Source organism: Callorhinus ursinus, unplaced genomic scaffold, assembly GCF_003265705.2.
Source record: "Callorhinus ursinus isolate GAN/ISIS: 27379988/994484 unplaced genomic scaffold, GSC_fseal_2.0 scaffold49, whole genome shotgun sequence".
NCBI lineage: Eukaryota > Metazoa > Chordata > Mammalia > Carnivora > Otariidae > Callorhinus > Callorhinus ursinus.
This window is the reverse complement of record NW_027397111.1, coordinates 8,599,403-8,623,592: the sequence shown is the minus strand read 5'-3', so window position 1 is coordinate 8,623,592 and position 24,190 is coordinate 8,599,403. Positions and strand designations below refer to the sequence as shown.

The 24,190-nt window shown below is 36.0% G+C and overlaps 1 protein-coding gene across 6 annotated transcripts in view; it reads right to left on the bottom strand.

Annotated features, from left to right (window-relative positions):
- STK33 (serine/threonine kinase 33) overlaps positions 1–24,190 on the bottom strand; it is a 144,287-nt gene that overhangs the window by 52,831 nt on the left and 67,266 nt on the right. For all 6 annotated transcript variants that reach the window (XM_073882966.1, XM_073882967.1, XM_073882964.1 and 3 more), the window contains 4 exons: positions 11,568–11,954; positions 10,339–10,452; positions 6,241–6,354; positions 3,910–4,014 (listed from right to left, as the gene is read on the bottom strand). In XM_073882966.1, the coding sequence (XP_073739067.1) occupies positions 3,910–4,014; positions 6,241–6,354; positions 10,339–10,452; positions 11,568–11,792 (558 nt within the window). In that variant the 5' untranslated portion in view covers positions 11,793–11,954. The remainder of the gene's footprint in view (positions 1–3,909; positions 4,015–6,240; positions 6,355–10,338; positions 10,453–11,567; positions 11,955–24,190) is intronic.

Sequence of the window (24,190 nt, the reverse complement as noted above, 5' to 3'; positions counted from 1 at the left end):
CTGACACAGCCCTGGCTGTTGAAAGAATAACGAGTATCTCCGTGTTAACAGCATTAGGAGTTCGGTGGGGCAGAGAAGAGTGGAGCGGTGAGGGGTGAGGCCGGAAGAAAACAGGCTGGTGCCAGGTTGTAAAGACTCTTGGATGTCATGCAGAGGAGTTGGATTTTTTCCCCATATGCAGTAAGGAGCCACTGACGTTTTTTAAGCTGGTGTCTGGAGCAGGGAGAAAGGTGTGTGCTATGATCAATTTTGCATTTCTAAATGAACACTCCAACAGTAACAGGCAGCAGGGCTTGGTGAACTTTTTCTCTAAAGGCCGGATCCAGATGGTAAATATTTTTGCCTTCGCAGGTCATACAATCTCTTTCGCAACTACTCAGCTCTGCTGTTACAGCGTAACAGCAGCTATAAACAATACAACAAAGCTTTATATATGTACTCTGAAATTTTAGTTCCATATACATTTCATGTGTCATCAAATATTACTTTAAAAAAATTTTTCAGTCATTTAAAAATCTAAAAAACTTAGCTTGTGGGCCATAAAAACACAGGCAGCATGCCAGATTCGGCTTGCACGCTATAGTATGCTGACCTCTATTTATGGAGGGTAGATATGAGGTACAGAATGTACACAAGAAGGGGAAGGAAAAATACGTGAAAAATGCCTAAGAGGAAGAAACAGTGGGACTTAGTAACTAATTAGGTATATATGGGAAAAAGCCACAGATGAAATGTCTCTTCCATATCTGCTGTTTCTGTTGATATAAATTAAGATCACTTTAGGTTTTCCCAAAGTCAAGTCATTTCTTGAGTCAAAAAGATTCACAGTCAACTAAAATACAAGCCTTTTTCATACCTATTTCATACCTTTCATAGACTACCCTCCACGTCTCCATTTCATCCTCTGCTGCTAAATTTTTGTAAATGTTTTTTAAGATTTTGGGGTCTGATTCTATTCTATAGCCACTATTAATGCAACTTCTGTGTTCAATCAGCAAGCTTGAAAACAGGAACAGAAGATTAACACCCCTTCTTCTAATAGTCAAAATTCTGGTTCACTAAGCCTCAGGATGCTTTGGAATTTCAAAAGTAACTAAAGAATTGTGCAAAGTCTAACACATAAATAAGCTTTTGAACTGTGCCATATTTTTTCCACTGGTAGCACTGTAGGGATCATGCTTACATAAAATGGTAAGTGAACTATTTGGAAAGAAAAGTGACTTTAGCAGTGCTTACAATATAAATTGATGTTAATTTTAAATATGTAAGTTGATAAAAGTTATATCAATAAAATTTTTTAGAAGTCTTTTTATAATTATTATAAATAATTGCATAGATCAGAACAGTTAGACTCACAAGGAACCATAACAAACTCTGACTAGATGATAGTACTAATACCATGGCCTACCCAATCAAGTAATAATTTCCATTCATCTTTAAGATAGCTTCAGTAGAAGTTCTAGGCATTTGTGTGAGTTAGCGTTGGGAGAAGGCAGATCTGATCTGGTGAATCAAGGGCCAGCAGTCCATTAAAATAAATAAACCAGCAAGCCAGTCGCAGATGATGATTTCCTTTGCCTTCAAACTATTCTAGATTTGGACTCCCACTTGTACCAAGATGGAGTAACAGAGACTAGACTGACCCTCCCTCCTGAAACAACTTAAGAAATGGACAAAACCTATAAAACAACAATTTTCAGACATTAGACATCAGGCAACAAAGGGCGATGATTCCTGAAAGACAGGACACACACGGAGCAAGCCCCATGATCATCCCAGCTTACTGTCCGGAGAGAGTTTCCAGGCCACAGGGCAGTGAGAAGGAATACAAAGATAGCCCCACAGTCTCCATGAATTGAGGAAAGGGAGCTGGGAGTCCAGAAAGGCCAAGACAACTTAAGTTCACAGGACAGAGTATCAAAAAGGAGAAAGCTGTACATAGAGAAAACTCTATAGAGATTTGCAGAGGCTGCCCCTCAAGTCTTCAGCCGAGTACTGCTCAGTTCATGTGTATGAGGGAAATATCCGAAGCTGGATAAGGAACCATGCAAGAGGAAGAGAGAGAATAATCACTGGAGCATACACATGGCCAGAAAGAGCTTGTATTCCCATTAGCCAGAGTGGAAAATCTCGTAATTCACAGGACATCAGGTAGAGTACTCTCAAAGGGTCCTACTTCTTTAGTAAGAAAAAAATAGCCCTAGATCAAAGGTTGCTCTGGCTTAAAGCAAGCTTCAGAAGTATCAGACTGTTTCCAAATAACTATATCCTACAATAAAGCTCAAGAGTAGTTATAAGAATATAAAAATATCTAGCGTCCAATCAAAACCTAACAAGCACATAAAAAAGAAGGAAAATATAACCCCCATAATGGACCCAAAAAAAAAAAATCAACCAAAATTGACCTAGAAATGACACACATGATAAATTAGTAGAAAAGAACATTAAAAGCTATTATAACTATATTTAATAAGGAGGAGTAAATACTGAGCATGTTGAATAAAAAGGTGGAAGATACACAAAAGAATCAAATCAAATTTCTGTTGGAAAAGAGAAACAGCACACATGATGTTACAGGAAAAGAGATGACTGAATCTGAAGACATTGCGATGAAAACTCTGTTAAATGAAACAAAGAGAGAAAAAATATTGATAAAAATTAATAGAGCATCAGCAACCTGTGGACAATACCAAGCAGTCTAACACGAGTACTTGGAGTCCCCACAGTGCAAGAAGGCAGAGAAAGTATTTGAACAAATAATGGCCAAAGATTTTCTAAATTTGAGAAAAACCATAAACTCACAGATCCAAGAGGCTCCATGAACCCCAAGCATAAGAAACATGAGGAAAACTATAGCGAGGTGTATGAAATCAAATTGCTTAAAACTGAGGATAAAGAGCAACACTATTCTAAGAAGATTTGGGGATTAAAAAAAAAATAACAACTCTAAGACTGAACTGAGTAGACTTCGGCACCATTGCCCGTACACTGCTCCCATGAAGGATAACTGGTCTTTCATAGTTATTAAGCACTCCTAATGAATCAAACTGACTATTTCTACCTTAGAGACTGACAAAGGAAACAAAGAAGAATAGCTAACAATTAAAGAGACAGATCTTTATATCCATTTTTCCATTTAATCCTTCAACAACCAAATGAGGTTGACACTGATATTAAACCCATTTTTTAGATGAGGAAACTGAAGTATAGAGAGGTTGAGTAACATCATAATCTCATGGCTAATAAGTGGTAGAGCCAGGATTCAAATGCACAGGCAATCTGACGCCAGAGTCCACATGCCTAACCACATATTATACTGCCTCCAAGCCGAGAAACACCCAAACCCACCGGCACCAAACAATCCGGAGGCAGAATGGCAAATAACCCAGGCTTCACAACAACTGAGAATGAAAATTACAGGCATTTAAAGAGAAGAATGTAACTTCTAGGGAAGAAGGACAATTAAACGCATTGGTTTAAACACAGATGATAAAATATCTTCTGCACAGTGCCAAATATACCCATGCCAACTTTATTGGAAAGCTAACCTTGCAAAATGATGATGATATTCCAGAAGACTCTAATGGAGAAACCAAAGACTAAAGCAAAAGGAAAGCCATCTCTAGGGAAGCTCTAATCACTATCTGGTTGTGCATGAAGTTGATTCAATTCTAAGCATTTGTTTGCAACAAGCCACCCAGAAATATCACCAAAGACATCAATCTAATCATCAGACACCTAATTATATAATCAATAATAAAAGCCCTCCAGAATGCCCTCATCAATCTCCAGTGACAGACACATGCCAAGGACTTGAGCAACTGTGCCCTACAGGGGTGACTTCAGAAGGCAACGATGTTCATTTGTGATAATAACAACTTTGAAATGCATCACCTGATCAAGCCTTACCTTAGGCGTCTCAAACACTTGTTCCAGATGTATGATGTGTTCATGTTTCACACTTTTTAGGATGTTCACCTCCCGTTCGAGTAACTTCACAGCAGAGCTTCCAGCCTTTCATAATGAGGACGCATAGATTCCACATATGAATGTCACTACTACATACCTCAATATAAAAGTTCCAGTTATTTTTACATTTTTTTCCTACATTTTTTGGAGAAGTTCCTTTTTCAAAAGATAACATGCAATTTATTTCCATGATAAGATTAAATTATGGTCCTTCTTTCCTTTGTCCAATTTTAAGTTATATATAATTTGGCCTCAAGCCACATCTGTTTCTTGGACTGTTTCTATAAATTAACTACAACATGGGCTCTGTCCCCCTGACAGATTATTCCAATTTTGAATATGCCTTTCAGTATTTCCTTCAAAATCATGTTCATCCTTTGATGTTAGCATAATAAAACCAAAATCTACTTTCCAGGGACATCATTTGGAGAAGATAAAAACGAAATGTTTTTCTTCTGCTTTGTTATTGTTTTGTTTTGATTGTATTTATATATACTTACATATAAAGTATATATATTTATATATAAAAGAAATAATAGGCAGTGAGATTCTACACCTAGCCCTGCAATTATCACTTACTTCCTGATACCCTTAGCTTCAAAATTACCTGAGAGAGAGAGAGAGAGAGAGAAAGATCTTGCCTTCAGATCAATCTAACTCTAGCTTAATCTCCTTACATGTACCCCTTAACCATACCTGATGGCAAAAGATAAAGGCAGGCACACCCCAGGGAGCACAAATCAGAGTGCAACTGATTTTCTACCAAGTCATCTAAGAAATTCTGGAAGGGCTTTTTCTACCCTCAGCACCACTACCACCACCCCAATCATCACCCCATTGATATCGAAATTAACATCCTTATCTGAAGAAAAGCATTGCCATCATCCACATAAAAATATCCCAGGAAGGGATAACAGAGGTCTTATCCCTCCTCTTCCTTCCCCATGCCCCCAGCAAGTTTGGAGAATACATAATGGTTCCTAAAGGACTGGAAAGGGATGGATCACAGGGCAAATTTACCTAGTTAACATTTTACCTTGGGCCATCCCTGCTTCCAATGACCTCTATCCTTCTACTGTTACTATCTCAGGAATGAGTAGGAAACCACCTGCCCACTATACCCTGCCCAAGAAGGATGAAAGTCACATTTTAAGGTTATCTTAGAAGGTCAAGGGAAACTGTGAGGTGTGAATTCTTATCTAGACTAGATGTGGAAAGTTACCACAATTTCTCCTAATATCAGTCTCAATTCTGTTCCTACCTCCCTTCCCAAATGGCTTGACCTGCATATAATGCAGTAGTATATTATCTAATTCATATATTGACTATATAAATTTATTTGACTTTATTGGTGTTTGTAAATGCTCATCATCAATATGTGTGTGCAAGATGATGAATTCCTAAAGTTGCAAGCAGGTACCTGGCTGTGTAAACCTAAAACCTAGCCCCTAACCCTACCTGACACCAACGGGGCAAAGGAAATAACATCCCATGTAGCACCAGGATTCTAGAATTCTAAAGATTTCTAGTAAGGCTCTAGATCTCCCTTTATTAAGACGTATATGTTACCTTATTAAACTTCAGGAAGAAATGGTATGTAATTTACTATAGTTTGTTTTAAAGAATACATAAAACTTACTATTTCATTCTGTAAATGTAATATTTATCATCACAAGCCCAAGAAAAAAACACTGTATTTTGTCTTTTGTTCTTTCCAAGCACAGAAGTTTTTTTTTTAAGGTTAATGAAATGATCAAGATGTAAACGAGAATCTCCCTTAAAGAGAAGCCCAGTCATTGTCCACTCCAGGAGAAATCAGAGCAGGTGGGATAAATAATCACAGGAGGAAACGGAATCAAAGGAGAAGAAAGGATAGGAGAAAAGTCGTTCAGAACCACATACATCAGGAGATAGTGCCAAGACTTAATCTAGCTAAGCAATCTCTAGCCCTCAGCCCTATAACTACAGACTGAGAATCAGCCCTAACTTTCAACTCACTCTGGAAAACTTTACCCTTATTTGGTTATATTGGTTATGTTAGTTAATGCTTCATTTGCTTTTCCCAGATAGTGCTTGTCTACTTGAGTTCAAGAACTGGTCCCTTCCCAGAAGGCCAGGGAAAGGGCCACACTTCCCCAGGGCAACAGCCCCGGCCCTGCCCTCAGGGTCAGCTATGTTACCAGTGTGGAAACCATACTGCCCACCCGACCCCACCCCACCCCCCTAGCCCTGGCGCTGTGTCCTCAGTGTGGTGCGGCTAAGAAGTCTTACCTTGTCTTTGTTCACTTTTTTAATTGCCCACTTAGTTTCTGTTTCCTTGTCTGTGGCTTCAATGACCATTCCAAAGCTCCCTTGTCCCAATATTTTTCCAAAGGTATAGAATTCCTGGATAAAAAAATAAGAGCTCCTTTGTCTCTTTCTGACATTCATCAGGTATTAAAAATGAATATATCATACTGACAAATATCCACCCAAGGGAATGGTGTTTCTGCTCCAGGGTAAAATCAAGTAGAAGATACTACATCTTTGCTTCAATATTAATAAAAACATCTTAATTAACCAAAAATAAGTTTTGACAAATTTCATTAAATGTCCTTTGAAGAAAACCATAAAAATCCTAATGGAGAAATATGCAAAACCTCAAAAGTACAAAAACGAACTACAATATTAAGGAAATGTCTTCATAAGAAAAAGGAGGATTGGAATACTAATGCATACATATCTGTGTGTTTATGTGTATAAAATACATTCACCAAAGAAATTATCCCCGGGGCGCCTGGGTGGCCCAGATGGTTAAGCGTCTGCCTTCAGCTCAAGGTCATGATCCCGGGGTCCTGGGATGGAGCCCCACATCGGGCTCCTGGCTCAGCAGGGAGCCTGCTTCTCCCTCTCCCTCTGTCTCTCCCCCTCCTCATGCTCTCTCTCTCTCGCTCTGTATCTCAAATGAATAAATAAAATCTTTAAAAAAAAAAAAAAAGAAATTATCCCCAAATTCTGAGAGCTATACTGTAGAATCAACACATATTAACCACTGAATACTTCTTGCTTTTCTGTTTACCAAGTAACACTTCATCTTCAATTTTTCTATCAAAAATTGCTTTTATTGTTTTATTCCTTTTGCTTTAGAAAAAGCAGTATCTGACAGAAATTTTAATATAAATCAGCCCTGGGAAGAAAATAAAAACCATCCTTAGTAACACTATCCAGACCAAGAATCCTTCCACTTATTTAACTTCTGATGGTAACTATACTTACCATGATGAGCATAGTGAAATGAGCAGAATTGTCAAATCACTAAGTTGTACAACTGGAACTAATGTAACATTGTATGTCAACTATATTTCAATTTTTTAAAAAAAGCATAGTGCCTGACATAATAAGCACTCAATAAAAGTTAATATTATCTAAAAAAAAAAAAGAATGCACTGTTTTTGCCAACACCAGCACCCTGGTTCACACTGTAAAATAACAAACAACTAACACATTTATACTTCGATTTCTTGTGAATTTGGTTGGGCTGGGGGGAGTCAGTTTCCTTGATCCAAATCAATTATCAGAGCATTAATAAGAGCAGAGTTTCTGGACACATCATGCCTGGGGATTAGAACAGGACAGAAGAGCTGAAGGAATGTCACTAGGTGAAGCCTCTGCTGGGTTAGCAGCCAAAGCGTTTCCTGGAGATGCAACTCTCTCTCAGCAACCATTTTCACCTTTACCACACAACAGATAAATTAGCTGCTAGTCTTCATATCTTTTGCTGCTGCTTACATTCTCGTCTTACTTTCATAAGAAAAGATTCAATGCCCAACTAATTTCTCACCTGCTTCATGAAGGGATTCCCTGACTGACTCCGCACCATGGTGATTGTTCCATTATTTTGACTTCCCTCAGCACATATGCACTGGTCCTCAAACTCTATTATTACTTTCCTTCTTACAAACACTTTGGTTCATGTTTTTCTCCCAAGATGGTCTAGAAACTTCTTAAGAAGCTTTTCCTTTTGATTCCTTTAAAAAGCTTACCCTGAAACTTTGCAGGTAAAATATTCATGCTTGGCACATAGAAGGGAAAGTGGAAGGAAGGAAGGAAGGAAGGAAGGAAGGAAGAAATGTTCAGCTTCAACATCTTAGACTTTCCTTAGATAGTTCCTTGTGATATATACTTTGTACAAAAATGGATAAAACACAACTCCTATTTTCTCAGAATTTGTAATCTGCTCAGGAGACAAGATTATCACTTAAGTCATAAAGTCTTAAGTTAAAAAAAAAATACAAAACAACACTGGGGCCAGAGACCACAGCTAAAATGCTGGGAAAATAGGTGAAAACATTACAAAAGAGGTAGCTTCTGAGACGGCATGTGAGGGAACAAAGGCAAATAATTGAGAACTTTTTTTCTATAATCCAAGCAAAGCAAGGAAGGCATTCCAAAGGAATAGTGCAAATATGGAATGAATGAGTGAATTGGTAAATGAATGAATCAATCAATAAATCCAGTCAGCAAGCCAGCCAATCAGGAACCCTCTACATATATACACCTGCAAGAGAAGCGACAGACTGGCTATGTGGAGTTGAATCCTGGAGGAAGAGCTTTAGATTAATGGTCCTGAGTGTTGTGAACGGCGACTCCTAGACTCACACAGGGTACATCCTGCCCAAGGCATGGTCCCCAAAGCACTACTTTCAATGATTTATAATTACTTTGGTTCCTCCTTCTTCCTACTGCCACTTAATAGTGAGAATCAAAGTCAGAAAACTAAGATGACTAAAATAAGACAAAACACTTTATTTTTTATCATATTCATATCCAACTCCCAACAACATATTAGGAAAAATGAGTAAAATCCCAATTTTAATGATCATTTATCCGTTTTGTTTTCCACAGGACAAAATGATCTAAACTTTATAACCATCTCCCCAATTTTTCTTGACCTTTAAAAACAAAACTCCCATTTGCTCTGTGAACATATAGAACCACAACTTGGACACAGTATTTTAATACCATTTAAATAGGACTTTTTAAATGAGGAATGGATATAGAAATAGCCCAACTGCCCAACTAGTTTTATAAACTAATCTTTTTCTTCAACTAACTGCTTTGACATCATTACATCGTGGTGAAAATAAGGAGAAAATGACTTCTTATTTGTAATAATTTTAAGAGGATGCTATAAAAATGGTAATGCAGATCTATTTTTATTGATATAGAAGTCCATGATATAGTGTAGAGTGTGGAAGCACGTATGATATGATCCCATTATGAAAACGTGTGCGTGTGAGGGTGCTGACACTGGTATTTGGAAAGATGCTCATCTAAATATTAAGAGTAGTTATCTCTGGATAGTAGAATTTTGGATGACTATAACTTCCTTTTTTATACTCTTCTGAAATGTTTAAAAACTTTACAATGAGCCCTTCCATTTAATGGGAGGAGAAAAACTTCAATTATGCTAGTTAAGGTTATTTCTTAAAAATCTGTATATATTTGAAATATTTTATAATTTAAAACAGAAAAAAACTTAAAAGAAAAAAATAGAATAACATACATGCACAGAAAAAATAAAAGTAATAAATGTTAAAATTGGTTCTATCTGGCTCATGATTTTTTTTTCACTTTTCTATCTATATTTTCCTACTATTTTACATTGAGTAGATTTTATTTTTATAAAAACTCTATGGCTAAATTTAAAACTCAGTAAATATGTGGATAAAAAAAAATCCAGCCTTTTATTTAAAGTTATAAAAAGTTAGAGTTACTCAGGAAGTTTTTCTGATCCCTTCAAGTAAATTGTCAAATATCTCTTGAAGCAACTTTTTAAAGTTATTTAACATGAATGCAATTTTCTTCTTGTAGTAATTCTTGTTGTGGTTCTTTTAATCTGATGTTAAAAGAACACATTTTAATTTCTAAAAGGGTAATAACATTCAATCCATAATAATTAGAGTCCTTGGAAGAGTCGATCGGTACCATATTGGTATACATCCAATCAAAAATGGAGGGGTCCATGAGGGAAATTCTGGCCTCACTACCAGTCATCAAAGAAATGAAAAGCCAAACCATCTCAAGTCATCTGTCTTGAAGAAGTCTACACAAAGACTCCAAGATTGCTCTCAGCAATGGGCAAGACCTAAAGACCAAAATGTTCTCATTTTGCTAATAAAAATGCCCTCTGCTTTAATTAAAGTCTATTTGGTCCTCTATAAACAGAAAAAATAATTAGTCTGCATTTTCTTTTGTAAAGACTTTGACATACTTGAAATCCATAAATTTCTTCTTTTCTTCCCTTCCTTAGAGACTAATTTTTAAATCATTTTTGCCATTAACCATTGACTTAGATGTTCCTAGCAGTTTCACTTTGCTTTCTATTACCTGAATAGCAGCTCCATTGTCCATCCTTATGTGAGGAACCTTTCCTTCTGTAATGTTGCCCCGACTCCACTGTTGCTGAGATGTTTTTCTCTCCACATTTGAGGTTTTTGAGGGCTTACACCAAAAGGAATAAAAAAATTAAGATGTAATATACTTGTAGTACAAATATAATGTGCTTGTGTCTTGACAAAATAAGAACTCTAATTTCAATAATCTGACAAATCTTTAATGTGTGCCATGATATTTATTGTCTTTTCCAAATTCCAAGCCCTATATGATTCATTGGCTCATTATGCTAAAAGGGACCACAAGAAACCAGCCATTCAATCTAATCCCCTGAATCCAGGCAAGTCCACATGATAACCTGCATCACAAATCTAATAGAACTTACCTATTGATTCTTTAAAATCACAAGAGAAGGCAACTTCAGAGCTTTCTCAATCACCCTTGTTTCAAAACACAACAATCATCCCCAGTAGGTTATATATAAAAAATTATTGACCAAACATTCACAAAATATCCTTTGAATGAAAACAATATAGTAACAGGACACTCAGAGATGTCTATATGGCAATAACTATACCATAATACAAATAAAAAATAACAGTTTAAGGTGAAAATTTGAAAAAGGTGCAACTCTGAGGACTGGGGACCCAACTTTTCTTAAACTTACTGCTGTCTGTCTCCAAAGTTGTGCTGTATCAACTACAATCTTCCACACTTGCCTCTTCTCTATAAAGGTAGAATACACCCAAACCAGTCCAACCAGGTAGTCATAGATTGTAATTAATGTAAATTGGTTTTGCGAAGTATATTGGATATCCCATCCAGAAACCAGGAATTGTCTTAAATAATAATCACCCTATATTTAACTACAACCATAAATCCCATTCTGCATCAGTTGAAGAAAATGCCCCAAAATTCAGATTTAATCCAACTTGAAAACCAATTCATTTCTGTATATACCATTAAAAAATAAAGAAGCTGGAATAACATTCCAAACTATTCATGATCCTGGCAAATAACTTAATTTGGCAGTGGATGGAAATATCATAAAAGAAATTATTAACCGATTTTGTTCACCTCTTACATAAGACAGAATGTTCTTTTAATAGTTAAGAAGGCAATGAATTAGCTGACAAGGGCCCAAGGGATACCAATGAATCTAAGGATGGGATTAGGAAATGGGATTCCAACTTATGTTGGGATAGACAATCTTCAATATTTACCATATTTTTCCCAGAGGAACTATCTCTGCTGGTTTGGTTTTCTTTTTTCCTCTCTGGTGAAACCATAAATTCTGAGCTGCCAATGCTTGATGCTTGGGACATTTCCACCACAGAAATTGGAGAAAGCCTTGTTTTACAGGCACATACAATAAATGCACCTTTCTTAGAAGTAGATGAACAGTTGGAGCATTTTGTGGATTTTTTACCAAAGCCACTATTGGCCATTTGCTTAACTCTGCAACAAAAGCAACTTGAAAGAACTTTCTACTCTTTGAAGAAAAGAACCAGACCAAAAGGGACAAGGTACGCCGATGGTGAAAACTGTAACTTCCAGTTGGCGAGGTCCTTAGTGGAATGATGCACTACACTTACATTCACACATGAGAGCTATAGAAAGAAAAGAAAACATAATTTAGAAAGTTCTTTCTTATTCTATCACACTCCTATAAATCAGAGAAAAACTAGCAACTAGCACCAAAAGCATCTTGCCTATACATGAAAAGTTAATATTTACAGCAAAATTAGGACATATTTCTAAAAACCAATGGATTGTCATCTTTCAAAATTTAATTCTTGAACTCCAGACATTTTATTTACTTAACAATTGAAAGAATCATTTCTGTTCAGAACCATAAAATTGCTGAAAAGCATGGTCTAAGGAAATCAATTTGGTGGGCTGATATCAATTTTTTTTTTAATTCTAAGAAGATAGTATGAGTATTTTGCATAGATCCTTGGTAACTTCTATGAAACTTCTAATCATAAAGCTATATAGGTGGAGAACGTTTGTGTATGTGTATGTCCTCAGTCACAGTATAAGGCATTTTTTATTGAAGTATAATTGACATACAACATTATATTAGCTTTAGATATAAAACATAATGATTCAACATTTATACACATTACAAAATTATTGCCATGATAAGTCTAGTTCATCTGTCACCATTTATTACAATATTATTGACTATATTTACTGTGTTATACTTTTTTTACATCCCTGTGACTTGTAACTGGAGGTTTGTTTCAACACCCTTCACCTGTTTTACCCATCCACTACCCCTCCTTCTTTTTTTTTATATTCATATATTCCTTTATTACAACAATGTTTGCAGTTGAAAAATACGGGGAACAATCAATATGTCCATACATGAGAGTAAATGAATAATATAACTACATCATGAAATACTATGCAACTCTAAAAAAGAATGAGGAAGACCTCTATGAACTAATATAAAGTGATTTCCAGGCATCCATGGTATGTCGCCTTTTCTATAAGAAGGGGAAACAAAATATATATGAATTTCTTAATTTTTTCCAACAATTTACAAGAAACTAATGACGTGGGTTTCCCACAAGAGATGGTGGGGATGGGATAAAAAGAAATGGTATGTACCTTTCTGCATACACTTCTTTTGTACAGCTTACACCTTTGGAACCATGTTATAATATTTTACATATCCAAAAAAAAGGAATAATAATGGGTGAAGGGAACCCAAAATTAGTAACAAAGATAACCAAATAAACCTAACTATATTTCCAGTAAATAACCATACTCTAGAGGAAGAAAAAGAACCAAGTAACTTGGAACACAATATTCTGTACAGCCCAACTATCTATAAGCCTACGTTGAACCACTGTTAATTGGTTTGTTTTACAAAATGATATAGGTTAGTCATTCTGAAAATAATTTCTGGGTATTCTAGGGTTGAACAAATAAGTAAATATATCGAGAATAATGAAAGCCACGTTTCTCACTGCCAGAGAAGTGAATTAAAATATGGGAAGGGCAAAGACTGAAATCAATCCTGTGATGTTGGACCAGAATTGGGGCTATCATTATGAATTCTTGGTGTTTTTTTGTTTTGTTTTGTTTTTTGTTTTAATTATTATGTTATGTTAATCACCATACATTACATCATTAATTTTTGATGTAGTGTTCCATGATTCATTGTTTGCGTATAACACCCAGTGCTCCAAGCAGAATGTGCCCTCTTTAATACCCATCACCAGGCTAACCCATCCTCCCACCCCCCTCCCCTCTAGAACCCTCAGTTTGTTTTCAGAGTCCATCGTCTCTCATGGTTCGTCTCCCCCTCCGATTCCCCCCCCTTCATTCTTCCCCTCCTGCTACCTTTTTTTTTTAACATATAATGTTTGTTTCAGAGGTATAGATCTGTGATTCAACAGTCTTGCACAATTCACAGCGCTCACCATAGCACATACCCTCCCCAATGTCTATCACCCAGCCACCCCATCCCTTTCACCCCCCCACCACTCCAGCAACCCTCAGTTTGTTTCCTGAGATTAAGAATTCCTCATATCAGTGAGGACATACGATACATGTCTTTTTCTGATTGACTTATTTCGCTCAGCATAACACCCTCTAGTTCCATCCACGTCGTTGCAAATGGCAAGATCTCATTCCTTTTGATGGCTGCATAATATTCCATCGTGTATATATACCACCTCTTCTTTATCCATTCATCTGTCGATGGACATCTTGGCTCTTTCCACAGTTTGGCTATTGTGGACATTTCTGCTATAAACATCGGGGTGCACGTACCCCTTCGGATGCCTACATTTGTATCTTTGGGGTAAATACCCAGTAGTGCAATTGCTGGATCGTATGGTAGCTCTATTTTCAACTTTTTGAGGAACCTCCATACTGTTTTCCAGAGTGGCTGCACCAGCTTGCATTCCCACCAACAGTGTAGGAGGGTTCCCCTTTACCCCCTCCTTCTTAATGTGGGTTGTGGGTTGCGGCAAAAAATAAAAAATAAATAAATAATAAAAGCTTAAAAATACTGGTATAAAACATTTATTACTAGGGTTTCAAATTTTAAACCTTACTCGGCTTATTATTAGAGCAAATTAATATTAATGCCTTTCACAAAGGAGTAATTTTATTTTATAAAACTACTTACTTCTGAAAGTTCAAAGGCAATATTAGAAGTGTCTTTATTTTTATATTCAAATAGCAAAAAAAGGAACTCTTGGGTGCTATTTTTCCCTGAGCATAGAAACAAGTATGCCCAACATTCTGCCTAACTATTAGAGTTATTGGCAGCTATCTGGTGGCAAGTTGGAAAGATGTGAGCTGAGGAAGGAGAGAGAAATGTGTTCTGCAGTACATATAAGACAATACTTTGAGAAACTTCCAGAAGTAACTGGGAGTACATTAAAATGGTTTTTTACCATACTATTTCAGATAATACATAAAAATATATTTTGCAGTCCCCAATTGATAAGGCTAGAGATATATGGAATATACCTTTGCCCTTTGAACTGGAATAAACTTGACCAGAAGAGGAAGTTAGATATCTTTATGTCCTTCAAGAAATGTCTTTCTAGTTTTAGTTGTCTAATAAGACTAGTTTTCTAATCAGAAATGAGTGCTACCTTTTGTCAATTCTTATCTATTGTGATTGTCATATTTTTTCTTATTGGATCTTTTGATATGTTGCATTGTTTAAAAAGGTTTCCTAATACTAAGGCATTCTTGCACTTACAGGATGAACCCTACATAATCACAATGGATGATTCTTCTAATGGTGAAAAACGGATACATTTGTATTTTGAGCTTTCAGTTATATTCATAAGTTAAACTGGTCTATAATTTTCCTTTCAGCCGTCTTTGTTAGGTTTGGATACAAGTTTCTGGCTGGTTTCATAAAATAAGTTGGGTATCTTCCATCTCACAATGTTTGGTAACAATTTGCATAGCATAGAATCTACAGGAAAATCTCCCAGGCACATAGGATTTTACAAAAAATATTGCTAAATAGTTTATCCAATATTTATTCTTCTATTATTCATTACTAAGAGAATCCTGATTTTGACCAGGATGTACTCATTAAAAATCCTTCATTTCCCAGCCTCTTATGTAGCTTAGAGATGGCCATATGACTTATGACCGTGAACCTTACAGAGTGAAAGCAAAGCTGTACTTAAAAAAAAATTTATATTCTTAAACCTTTATTAAAAAACAGAAAAAGGATAAAAATTTACATAAGTAGTCAAATCAAATACAGAAAAACATGATTAAAGGATAAATTTAAGATGAACAGAACAAAGAACTTCACTTTCATTGACTTTTGCCTATAGGGCCCCAAATACACAGACTCCTCACTACCGCTCAGATTTCATATCTTACATCATCTCCCTTGCTCTAGATATGCTAGCATTCTTGCTGTTCCTCAAATACGTCAACCCTATGCTGTTCCTATGGCTTTAGCCATTCTGTTTCCTTTGCCCAAGATGCTCTTCCTGCAGACATCTGCCTGGCTTGCCCCCTCTCTTCATGGTGCTTTCTGCTCCTTTGAGCGAACTTTTCTAACCACCGCATCTGAAACCGCAGGCCCATTCACTCTGCCCTCTTACTTCACTTCATTTTTATTCACAGCACTTGTCATTTCATTCAAGAAGTTCTCTACCAGAGTTCTTTCCTACTTTTAGGGACCAGATGGTTCCTATATAAACTATTTCAGAGTAATAAAAAGCCATCCAGTTCATTTCACTCAGCAAGAATAACCAAAACCTGACTGGGGCAGTGTTCTCAAAAAAGGAAAAGGCATTCTTACAAGCCAATTTTATTTGTGAATAGATGCAAAAATCCTAAATGCTATACATATATTTACCCCAGGTAATGTGTACAGCATATTCTAAGACTTTAGATAGAAAAAATGGGCAAGTCATCCCAATAAGTATGACCTTTCATCAAAGTTGTGTGAAAAAATTTTCCTGCTGTGATCAAAACTCACAATGGCAAACACTGGAAAAGATATATAAAAAGTACCCCCCCGACAGGTGGAGGGAAAAAAGAATGCAACTGAGGCCACTAAAACACACATACACACACACACACACACACACACACACACACACACACATACCTTTTACAAATGTCAGACCTTGTTTTTCAAGTATGGGTAGCAAGACAAAGAAAACTCAGAATGTACCTACATACACTTTGCAAAATGATTTAACTTCAGGCCTTAGAAGAAAATGTTTTGCATTTCAAGTTAAATATAAAGCCTGTAACCATCAATGACTCAGAGCAGTCGAGTAGATCTGCAAATAACAGCTTTTCTGTGTAGGAAAAACAGTGTTTTCTCTCTGCAGGTGTAGAAAAGTCCCATGTAAGTTGTGTAAGGCATTATTTTATGCATGCATTAAGAATACTGACTTTATAGTACTTTGTATAAGAAACTGAAAGAAGGGTTCATAATGTGAAGGTTTATTTAAAGTGTATCTGAGTTCCTTCATTATAAACAGTACTCCTAAAAGCATGCTTACCATATCCTTCAAGTTTTACTATATATCTATCTTCATATTGGTACATATTAAATTTCTCATTTTCAAGATGGCTTTTTTGTGGATCTAAAAACAATTGTCTTTTTCTCAGCTCTGCTCAGAAAGCATTTCTTTAAATTTTTCCTTCAATTTCTCAAAATAAATCATATTTTCATCATATCACTGACACTGATGTAGACTTCCGAGTACTTTCTTGCTCCAGTTTCTGATTTATCCATTGCCTTACATGTATTTAGGAGCTATACTCAGAAGGCACAGGAGTTTACTCACTGAGTTTCTTTTCCACTCTCCAACCTACCAGCCACCACCTCTGCCAAAGTAATGTTCTACTTTCTCACCACAGCGATTCTAAAACAATGGGTTGAATAGCTGCATGCAAAATTTCTTGACAAGAATTAGATTTCAAATTTAATTTCTTTTTGGCTGGCTGGATTCTAATCATTTTAGCTTAAAAACCAAAATAGAACAAATGTTTACTCAAATTTATTTCTTTCTCATTTATGAATTGATCTGAAAGATTTGTTACTAAAATAAATCTACTATCTAGCAGGCCAAATGATGTCATTCATATTTTAGAGGCATAAAATTAATCAAGCACTGCAAACCTATCTTTATGTAAACTCAAAGATGAATAACTTTTTCTATGGAATCATGGACTTATGTTTAAACAGGACCTGAGGTATAAAAAGATGTGTTAGAAAAACCAAAGAAGCTTCTGCAGTAATAGTGTTTCTTTGTGTCTCCAAAGACTGGACAACATGGGTATTAGGCTAATAATGTAAACAAATAAAGTAAGTTCAAATTATGTCAGTATTTAACTGAAGTGTGAGCTTTCTTTTGACTAGAGGTTTTCATTTTATTCTCAGAACTAAGACAAGTCAATGGAACAACTCTGATACAGAAAATCTCTGAGCTTTTATTTAAGCATAAAAAGGTCTCTTACATATTGGCCCTAGAAGATACACTCACAGCAATTTCCTCAAGAAAATGAACACAAGAATGGTTTTATGAGATATAACTAGCTACAATTTTCTTCCCCAAAAGCAATTTTTAGTTTTCTTTGCTAACACTGTGTCTACAAGGAACCTAAACAGTCAGTCAATTCAGTCAAAAATGTATTCTATTCAAGTGAAGAAAAAAACCTATGGATTGTCTGACATTATGCAGACCAAGCTGAATGACTGTATATTCACTTTCAACTACTTGTTTTCCCAACATGCTTACAGAGCCTAAAGAGGGGCCAAATGAGGTTCCTAGATCATAGTGTTATATTTTAAAGGAGACTAGCACTTGTTTACTATTTCCATTAAAGGCATGATTAGGGAAATGAGTCTATGTTGTCTAATAAGAAGATTTACAGTGTGTTCAAAATTTACATCATTACAGAGATATTTAAAAAGTGTTTAATAGCTGATGTATGCTATTATGTTTTTTTCCTATTTTAATTTGCATAATATACCTCATTGATTGAGCTGTGATCTGGAAGACAGTCTTAAATGTGGTCAACTGACAGTTTAAGTTACGAACAGAGATTTCACTAAGAAAGTTTGGCTTAAAGAGCCTGGACAAAACCAAGAAACCTCTCCCTGATTTTTTTCCTGTTGTTATCCAGTGTCTTTTTTCCCTGTACATTATAAGCAACCTCAAGTCAGGTACCTTTCTGCCAGCACAGGCCCATCCTCGTACAAAATGAAAATTTCTGAGTGTTCATTTTGTGGGAAAGAGCCAGAATCACAAATCACTTAGGCAGAAAAACAGGCAGGTGTATAGGAAGAGTCATTAAAGTAAAGAGATGGGTCATATGAAAGAGGGATGTCTGAAAAAGCATGTGAGGGCTCTCTTTATAAATATGAAGAGGACTGATTAGGCATAAGGAATTAGGCTTCTGTGTGATTCAAAAAAGGAATGCACACCAATCTAATATAAAAGGGCTTCCTAACATTTAGAACTGTCAAAGATAAAAGGAAAGACTATCTCTCAGTCACTAGAAGTGTCCAAGAAGAGGCTAGAAGATCAACTGGCAGGAAACCATAGAAGGTCTTTGAGCATAGCCTAGGATGTCTTCAGGTTCCTTCTAGCCATAAAAGTCTATAAAGATGAATCACTCCTAATGATCAACAGAGGTGAAGCAGACATTTAAAGGAACCAAGAGGCAGTTGACCTCACCTCCATTGGGGAGGTTCAATATTATAATGGGGATCCTGGGTTTTCCTATCACAGACCAGGCCAAACTATTTACAGCCCCCAAATTCACCTCAGCCAATCTGAACTTCACCTGTAACAGAGCAGAATTTACCATGGACTCAGGGTAATAATGAAAAGGAAAGGGATGTGCTGGAAGGCTGGATGTGCTAAGGAGTAGTGGCCCCGGCTAGGAAAGAAAAAGTTAAATAAAGTATAGAAGAAAAGGTATTATAAGAAAAAGGAAAAAGACTTCCTTCCCACTCATGAAATCAGAGAATAACAGGTGAAGAGTTAGCAAATGGGCCCATGTGTAGCTAAGGCAGTCAAAATACACAATGCTACCAACAGACTCTAGAAGAGAAGTAGAACCACACTGAGGATTGTGGCATGAACACTCAGCTGTGCTCCATCCAGGATGCTTAAGAGAAAATAGTCTTCTTGTACTTAGGAATGTTTTTTTTCCAGCTCTTCTGAGGTACAACTGACAAATAAAATTGGAAGATATTTAAAGTATGCAACGTGATAATTTGATATACCTATACATTGTGAAAGGGTTCTCCCATAAAGTTAATTAACACATCCATCACCTCACTTATTGGATACAAACTTTCACCGAGAAGATGAATAAGGTTTGAGAATCTAATGTATAACATGGTGACTATAGTTGATAACATTGTGTTATATAATTGAAATTTTATAAGAGAATAGAGCTTAAAAAAAAGTAAATATGTATTCGGCAATCTTAATCCAATTAGCAATGGATCAATAAGATTAAGAATTTGATGGTAAATGTGAAAGTTTGCTAGCTTCATTTATCAAGCAGTAATTAATAACTTTGCATTAATAAAATATGTTAATACAAATACAATTGTGTGGTTAGAGTGTCTTTCCTGTGTGTCAAATATTCCCAGAAGTCCTAAAAAAGAGGAAGTTTCCAAAGCCAGCAACTTTCCATGAAACTATTTAGTTAGCTAAGAAAACATGTGATATAATGCTCCAACCCAGATGTTTCAGACCATATTAGAAAAGGCATTCTGACCCTTAAGATCATGTTCCAGTACCAGAAACACAATTTAGACGTATCGGGGAAACTTTCGTCCTGTGGCCAGATCTCTGCAAACTCAGCAACTCCAAACAGTCTACAACAACACACCAACAACAGATTCCATGATCCCTATTTCAAGTTTCTGCAGAAATCATATTAATTTAATAACAGAAAACAACAACAAAGACTACTTCTCTTAACTGTGAGCCCTTCCAGGGCAGGAACTATGTTCGATTCGCCTTGTCATCTTGTGTCCAGTAGAAGGTCTCCATTAAATAAGGATTATTGATTGAAAGTCATTTACTGATTGAAGGAAACAATGTCTTAGAGCTTACAAATAGAATATCCAATGCAGTTACCTAGTGTGAGAGAACCAGTGACGGGTCATGTAAACAAAATCAGAAAATCTTTGTGGAAGTCTCCTGGCCAAAAAATGTACTACAACCAAACTCTCACTCTACCTTGAAGCTCTCTTTCTAGAGCAAAACACCAAAAGCCCCACACTAGGCCTGACCCCAATCCTCTAAATTTCCACCTGCTTCTAAAAGGTTCCCCATCAGACAAGAAGTTATAACTGTACTCCCATATTTATGTTCTACTCAAGACTGTGGTTTTCAGGAGTCTGAAAGGATATAAACACATAAGTATTTATTTGAGGGATGGACCATATTGTCAAAGGCAAAGGGTTTCTACTAGCTAAGGCCAGTTCCCAACAACTATAGTCCTTGGTCATAATAAACCTTATTACTAAGATCCTTATATTCAACAAAAGATCACTATTTTTGGCAGATGGTATAATTAGCAATAACGGGTTCATTCTTTCCTTCATAATAAAACATGTATGTCACAGTCAAACAAACAAATCATATGAAATATGTTAACCTCAGGATCCCTAGCCAAATGAGCTCAGGTAAGGATATTTATCTTCTGGAAGAATCTGTTTTCTTTACTCCTAGGGATGAGCCATTTATCTGTAGCACACAAACCCCAGATTCATAGCCAGACAAAAGCATTTAGAATATCATATCTCAGGAATCAATGTGTCATGGCTGTTAATTCCAGCAAGCTAGGAAATATTGGGGAAATAAGACCTAAAAGGTACTTAATTGCTAGGGTTCTGTAAGTCTGGCCAAAAAGAGTATCCGAAGGGCAATAAGCAAAAAGCACCAGGGGTCCAAGTAGGAGAACAGGCCAACTGAGAATCTAATCATCTAATAGTTTATGTATGTATCCCGCAAACTTTTTTGAATACTTATTACATATCAAAGATTGTATTGGGTATTGGGGATAAAGCTATTATCAGGACATGGGCCTCACAATGATTATGATAAAGATAATGATAGGTATGTACAAAGTACAAAAGTGATACAAAAGAGGGAGTGATCAAGGAAGTAACATAGTCTAGTGGGAAACAAAAAATTTTTAGAATGAGAGAGATCAGAATTCAAACTCTACTTTCCACCACTTACTAGCTCAGTTCCTCCACATGTAAAGTGGAAATAATAGTGGGGCTAACTATCTTAAATGACTTTTGTGAGGACTAACTAGATAACACTTGTAAAATGTCTAGTACTTTGCCTGGTAGATATACTACGTTATTGCTTTACAAATCATTATTACTGACTTGCTGAGGGAAAGGTCACAGAAGGTTTCATGGGACAGGTAGTATTCAAACTAAGTCTTAAAGAATGAATTGGAGTTCACCCGGTGAACAAGTCAAGGAAAAGCTTTCCAGACAGAGACAAGGGCATATGCAAGGGCCCAGATTCTCCGGTTCCAGAGGAATAGAAAAAGGTGATTTCCATTTGAAGGCAAGAACAATGGGAGTGAGAAAGCCCCATCCAGGTTAAGACAAGAAGAGAGAAAAAGCACTTCCAGAAAAGATCAGGGTTAAACAAGGTGTCTTTACTGAAGAATAGTGGCTCCACCAGGCACAAAACACAGATGGGGTAGAGTGGGAGACGAGGTTCTCATTCTGAGAGAGCTGCCAAAAAGAAAGCACTGCTACAGTAGAATCATCTTAGGTGAGCACTTCCACCCCTAACAGTAACTGGCCACAGATCTGGAGTGATTAGAGAGTGGCCAAAATGCCAACACTACCTCCTCCAACAACCATATGAAACTCAGCAGTGGTGGGGACACAGGGTGGTGTATGCTGAAAATATAAACTATAAAGCTCAAAAGAATGAAGAATAGGCTCCAGTCAGTATAATCAATCAAAATCTACTGCCATATGAGCAAATTAGAATTTAGTGACAAATTCACTAGAGTCAGTGTTGCAGTGTAAATAGCATAGATCTAATTAGTTCCAAAGTAACAACAAACACCAAAGAAAGTTTCCCGGTATAAATCCCACATAAAATATTAAGCTATTTATTTTATACACACAGGTACATACACACACACACACACACACACACACACACACACACCCTATACCAAATTCAACACTATTACAAACAAAGCTATATCAGACCCCAAAAATAGGATACCACTATTCTACCATTTGGGGTCTAAGGACCCCAAATTTCTAAACAATTTACAAGCATTAAAATCTCACAAGTCTCAGAATGATTCCATTTTACCTGTACAGAAAATTTCAGATGAAATGTGTTTGCCCTTGGTAATGAAAAAGAACCCAAACTTTACTATTAGACCAAGGTTCCAATCCCCCACCAGTGACGTAACATATCTGGTCTCAGCTTCCTCATATGCGAAGTATATACACAGATGATGTTTATATACTCACATGGCAGAATTGTTATAAGGATAGGATATAATGTATGTAAAGTACTGCTACACTGTAAGCTCTAAATAAATGGAAGTTTTTATTATTATTATGAAACTCCGTCAAAACCCAATGGATGGTAGCATCAGAAAATTATTTTATCAGTCAGTAGCAATCTCTCAGTCTAATGCTCCAAATATTGTTCTACATGGGTTCCAAGATACAAATTGTCATCTAATTAGCTCATAGCTAGCTTAGAATACAATTACAAGAGCTTGTTCTAAATGTATGCAGCTGACTTGTTGAGGGAATGGCTTGCTGGAGTAGCCCATACACAATTAGTTCTATGTTAAATTCTGAATTCTACAGGCACTCAAATATCACCTTTATAAGAATTTTATTTTTTAAATAGGTAACGCTGAGTATCAGGCAGAATGTTTTAGACTAGCAAGGGCCAAATCATCTCTCAAAATATTACTAGTTTACATATTACCTTAACAACTGATCAAAAAGGAATAATATGTAAATAGTTAGATTTTCAGAGAAAGGAGGTATCTGTATCCACAGATTTATTTACTTGGTGAGTTTTCAAAACCTTGCAATGGAACTATAAAAACAATGTGATTAAAATCGATAGAGCACATCATTTGCTGATACTGTTGCCCAAGAAAAGGCAGTAAGCCTTAGGCATGTTATTACTAGATTACACAATTTCACTGACAGGTTCAAGATTTTAAAAAGCAACTGAGAACAGAGAGGATTCTTTTGGAGGGGGGAGAAGAAATTTTTTTCTTCAATTAAAAAGAAATTTTTTCTGAGGAAGATTTAAAATGAACTCTATAACACATAAAAAATTAATATTAAATTTTCCTTGATTTCCTAAAATATAAATAAAGCTACTTTTGTTTAACAATACTATATCCAACCACATATCAACTTAACAAATACTAGAAATAATTTAGGGAATAGTGATTGTAAGATTATATTTTTGCAAAGTCCATATAAAAGAATATGAGAGTCCAAAAATATGAGTTTCCAAACCTCTTCTGCAAAAATGAGCAATGATTCTCTTTTCATGTCTTAGTGATGAAATGATAAACTTTTAAATCAGATCTTCAAACTCAAAGAATGCTATTTTCATGGTATGTTTTTTATTCAGATAGTAAACTGACATGTTTAGTCAGTAGACATAAATTCATTTGATAGAAAGTGACCAAATAAAACTGAACTTAAAATCAGCAAGTCCCTTTACCTTACTGAGATCTACTACACTACAAACAGAAAATTCGAAAGTTTTGAATTGCTTTGTAGTGCAAATTCCACAGTAGAAACATCCTTATGTAGCTAAGGAAA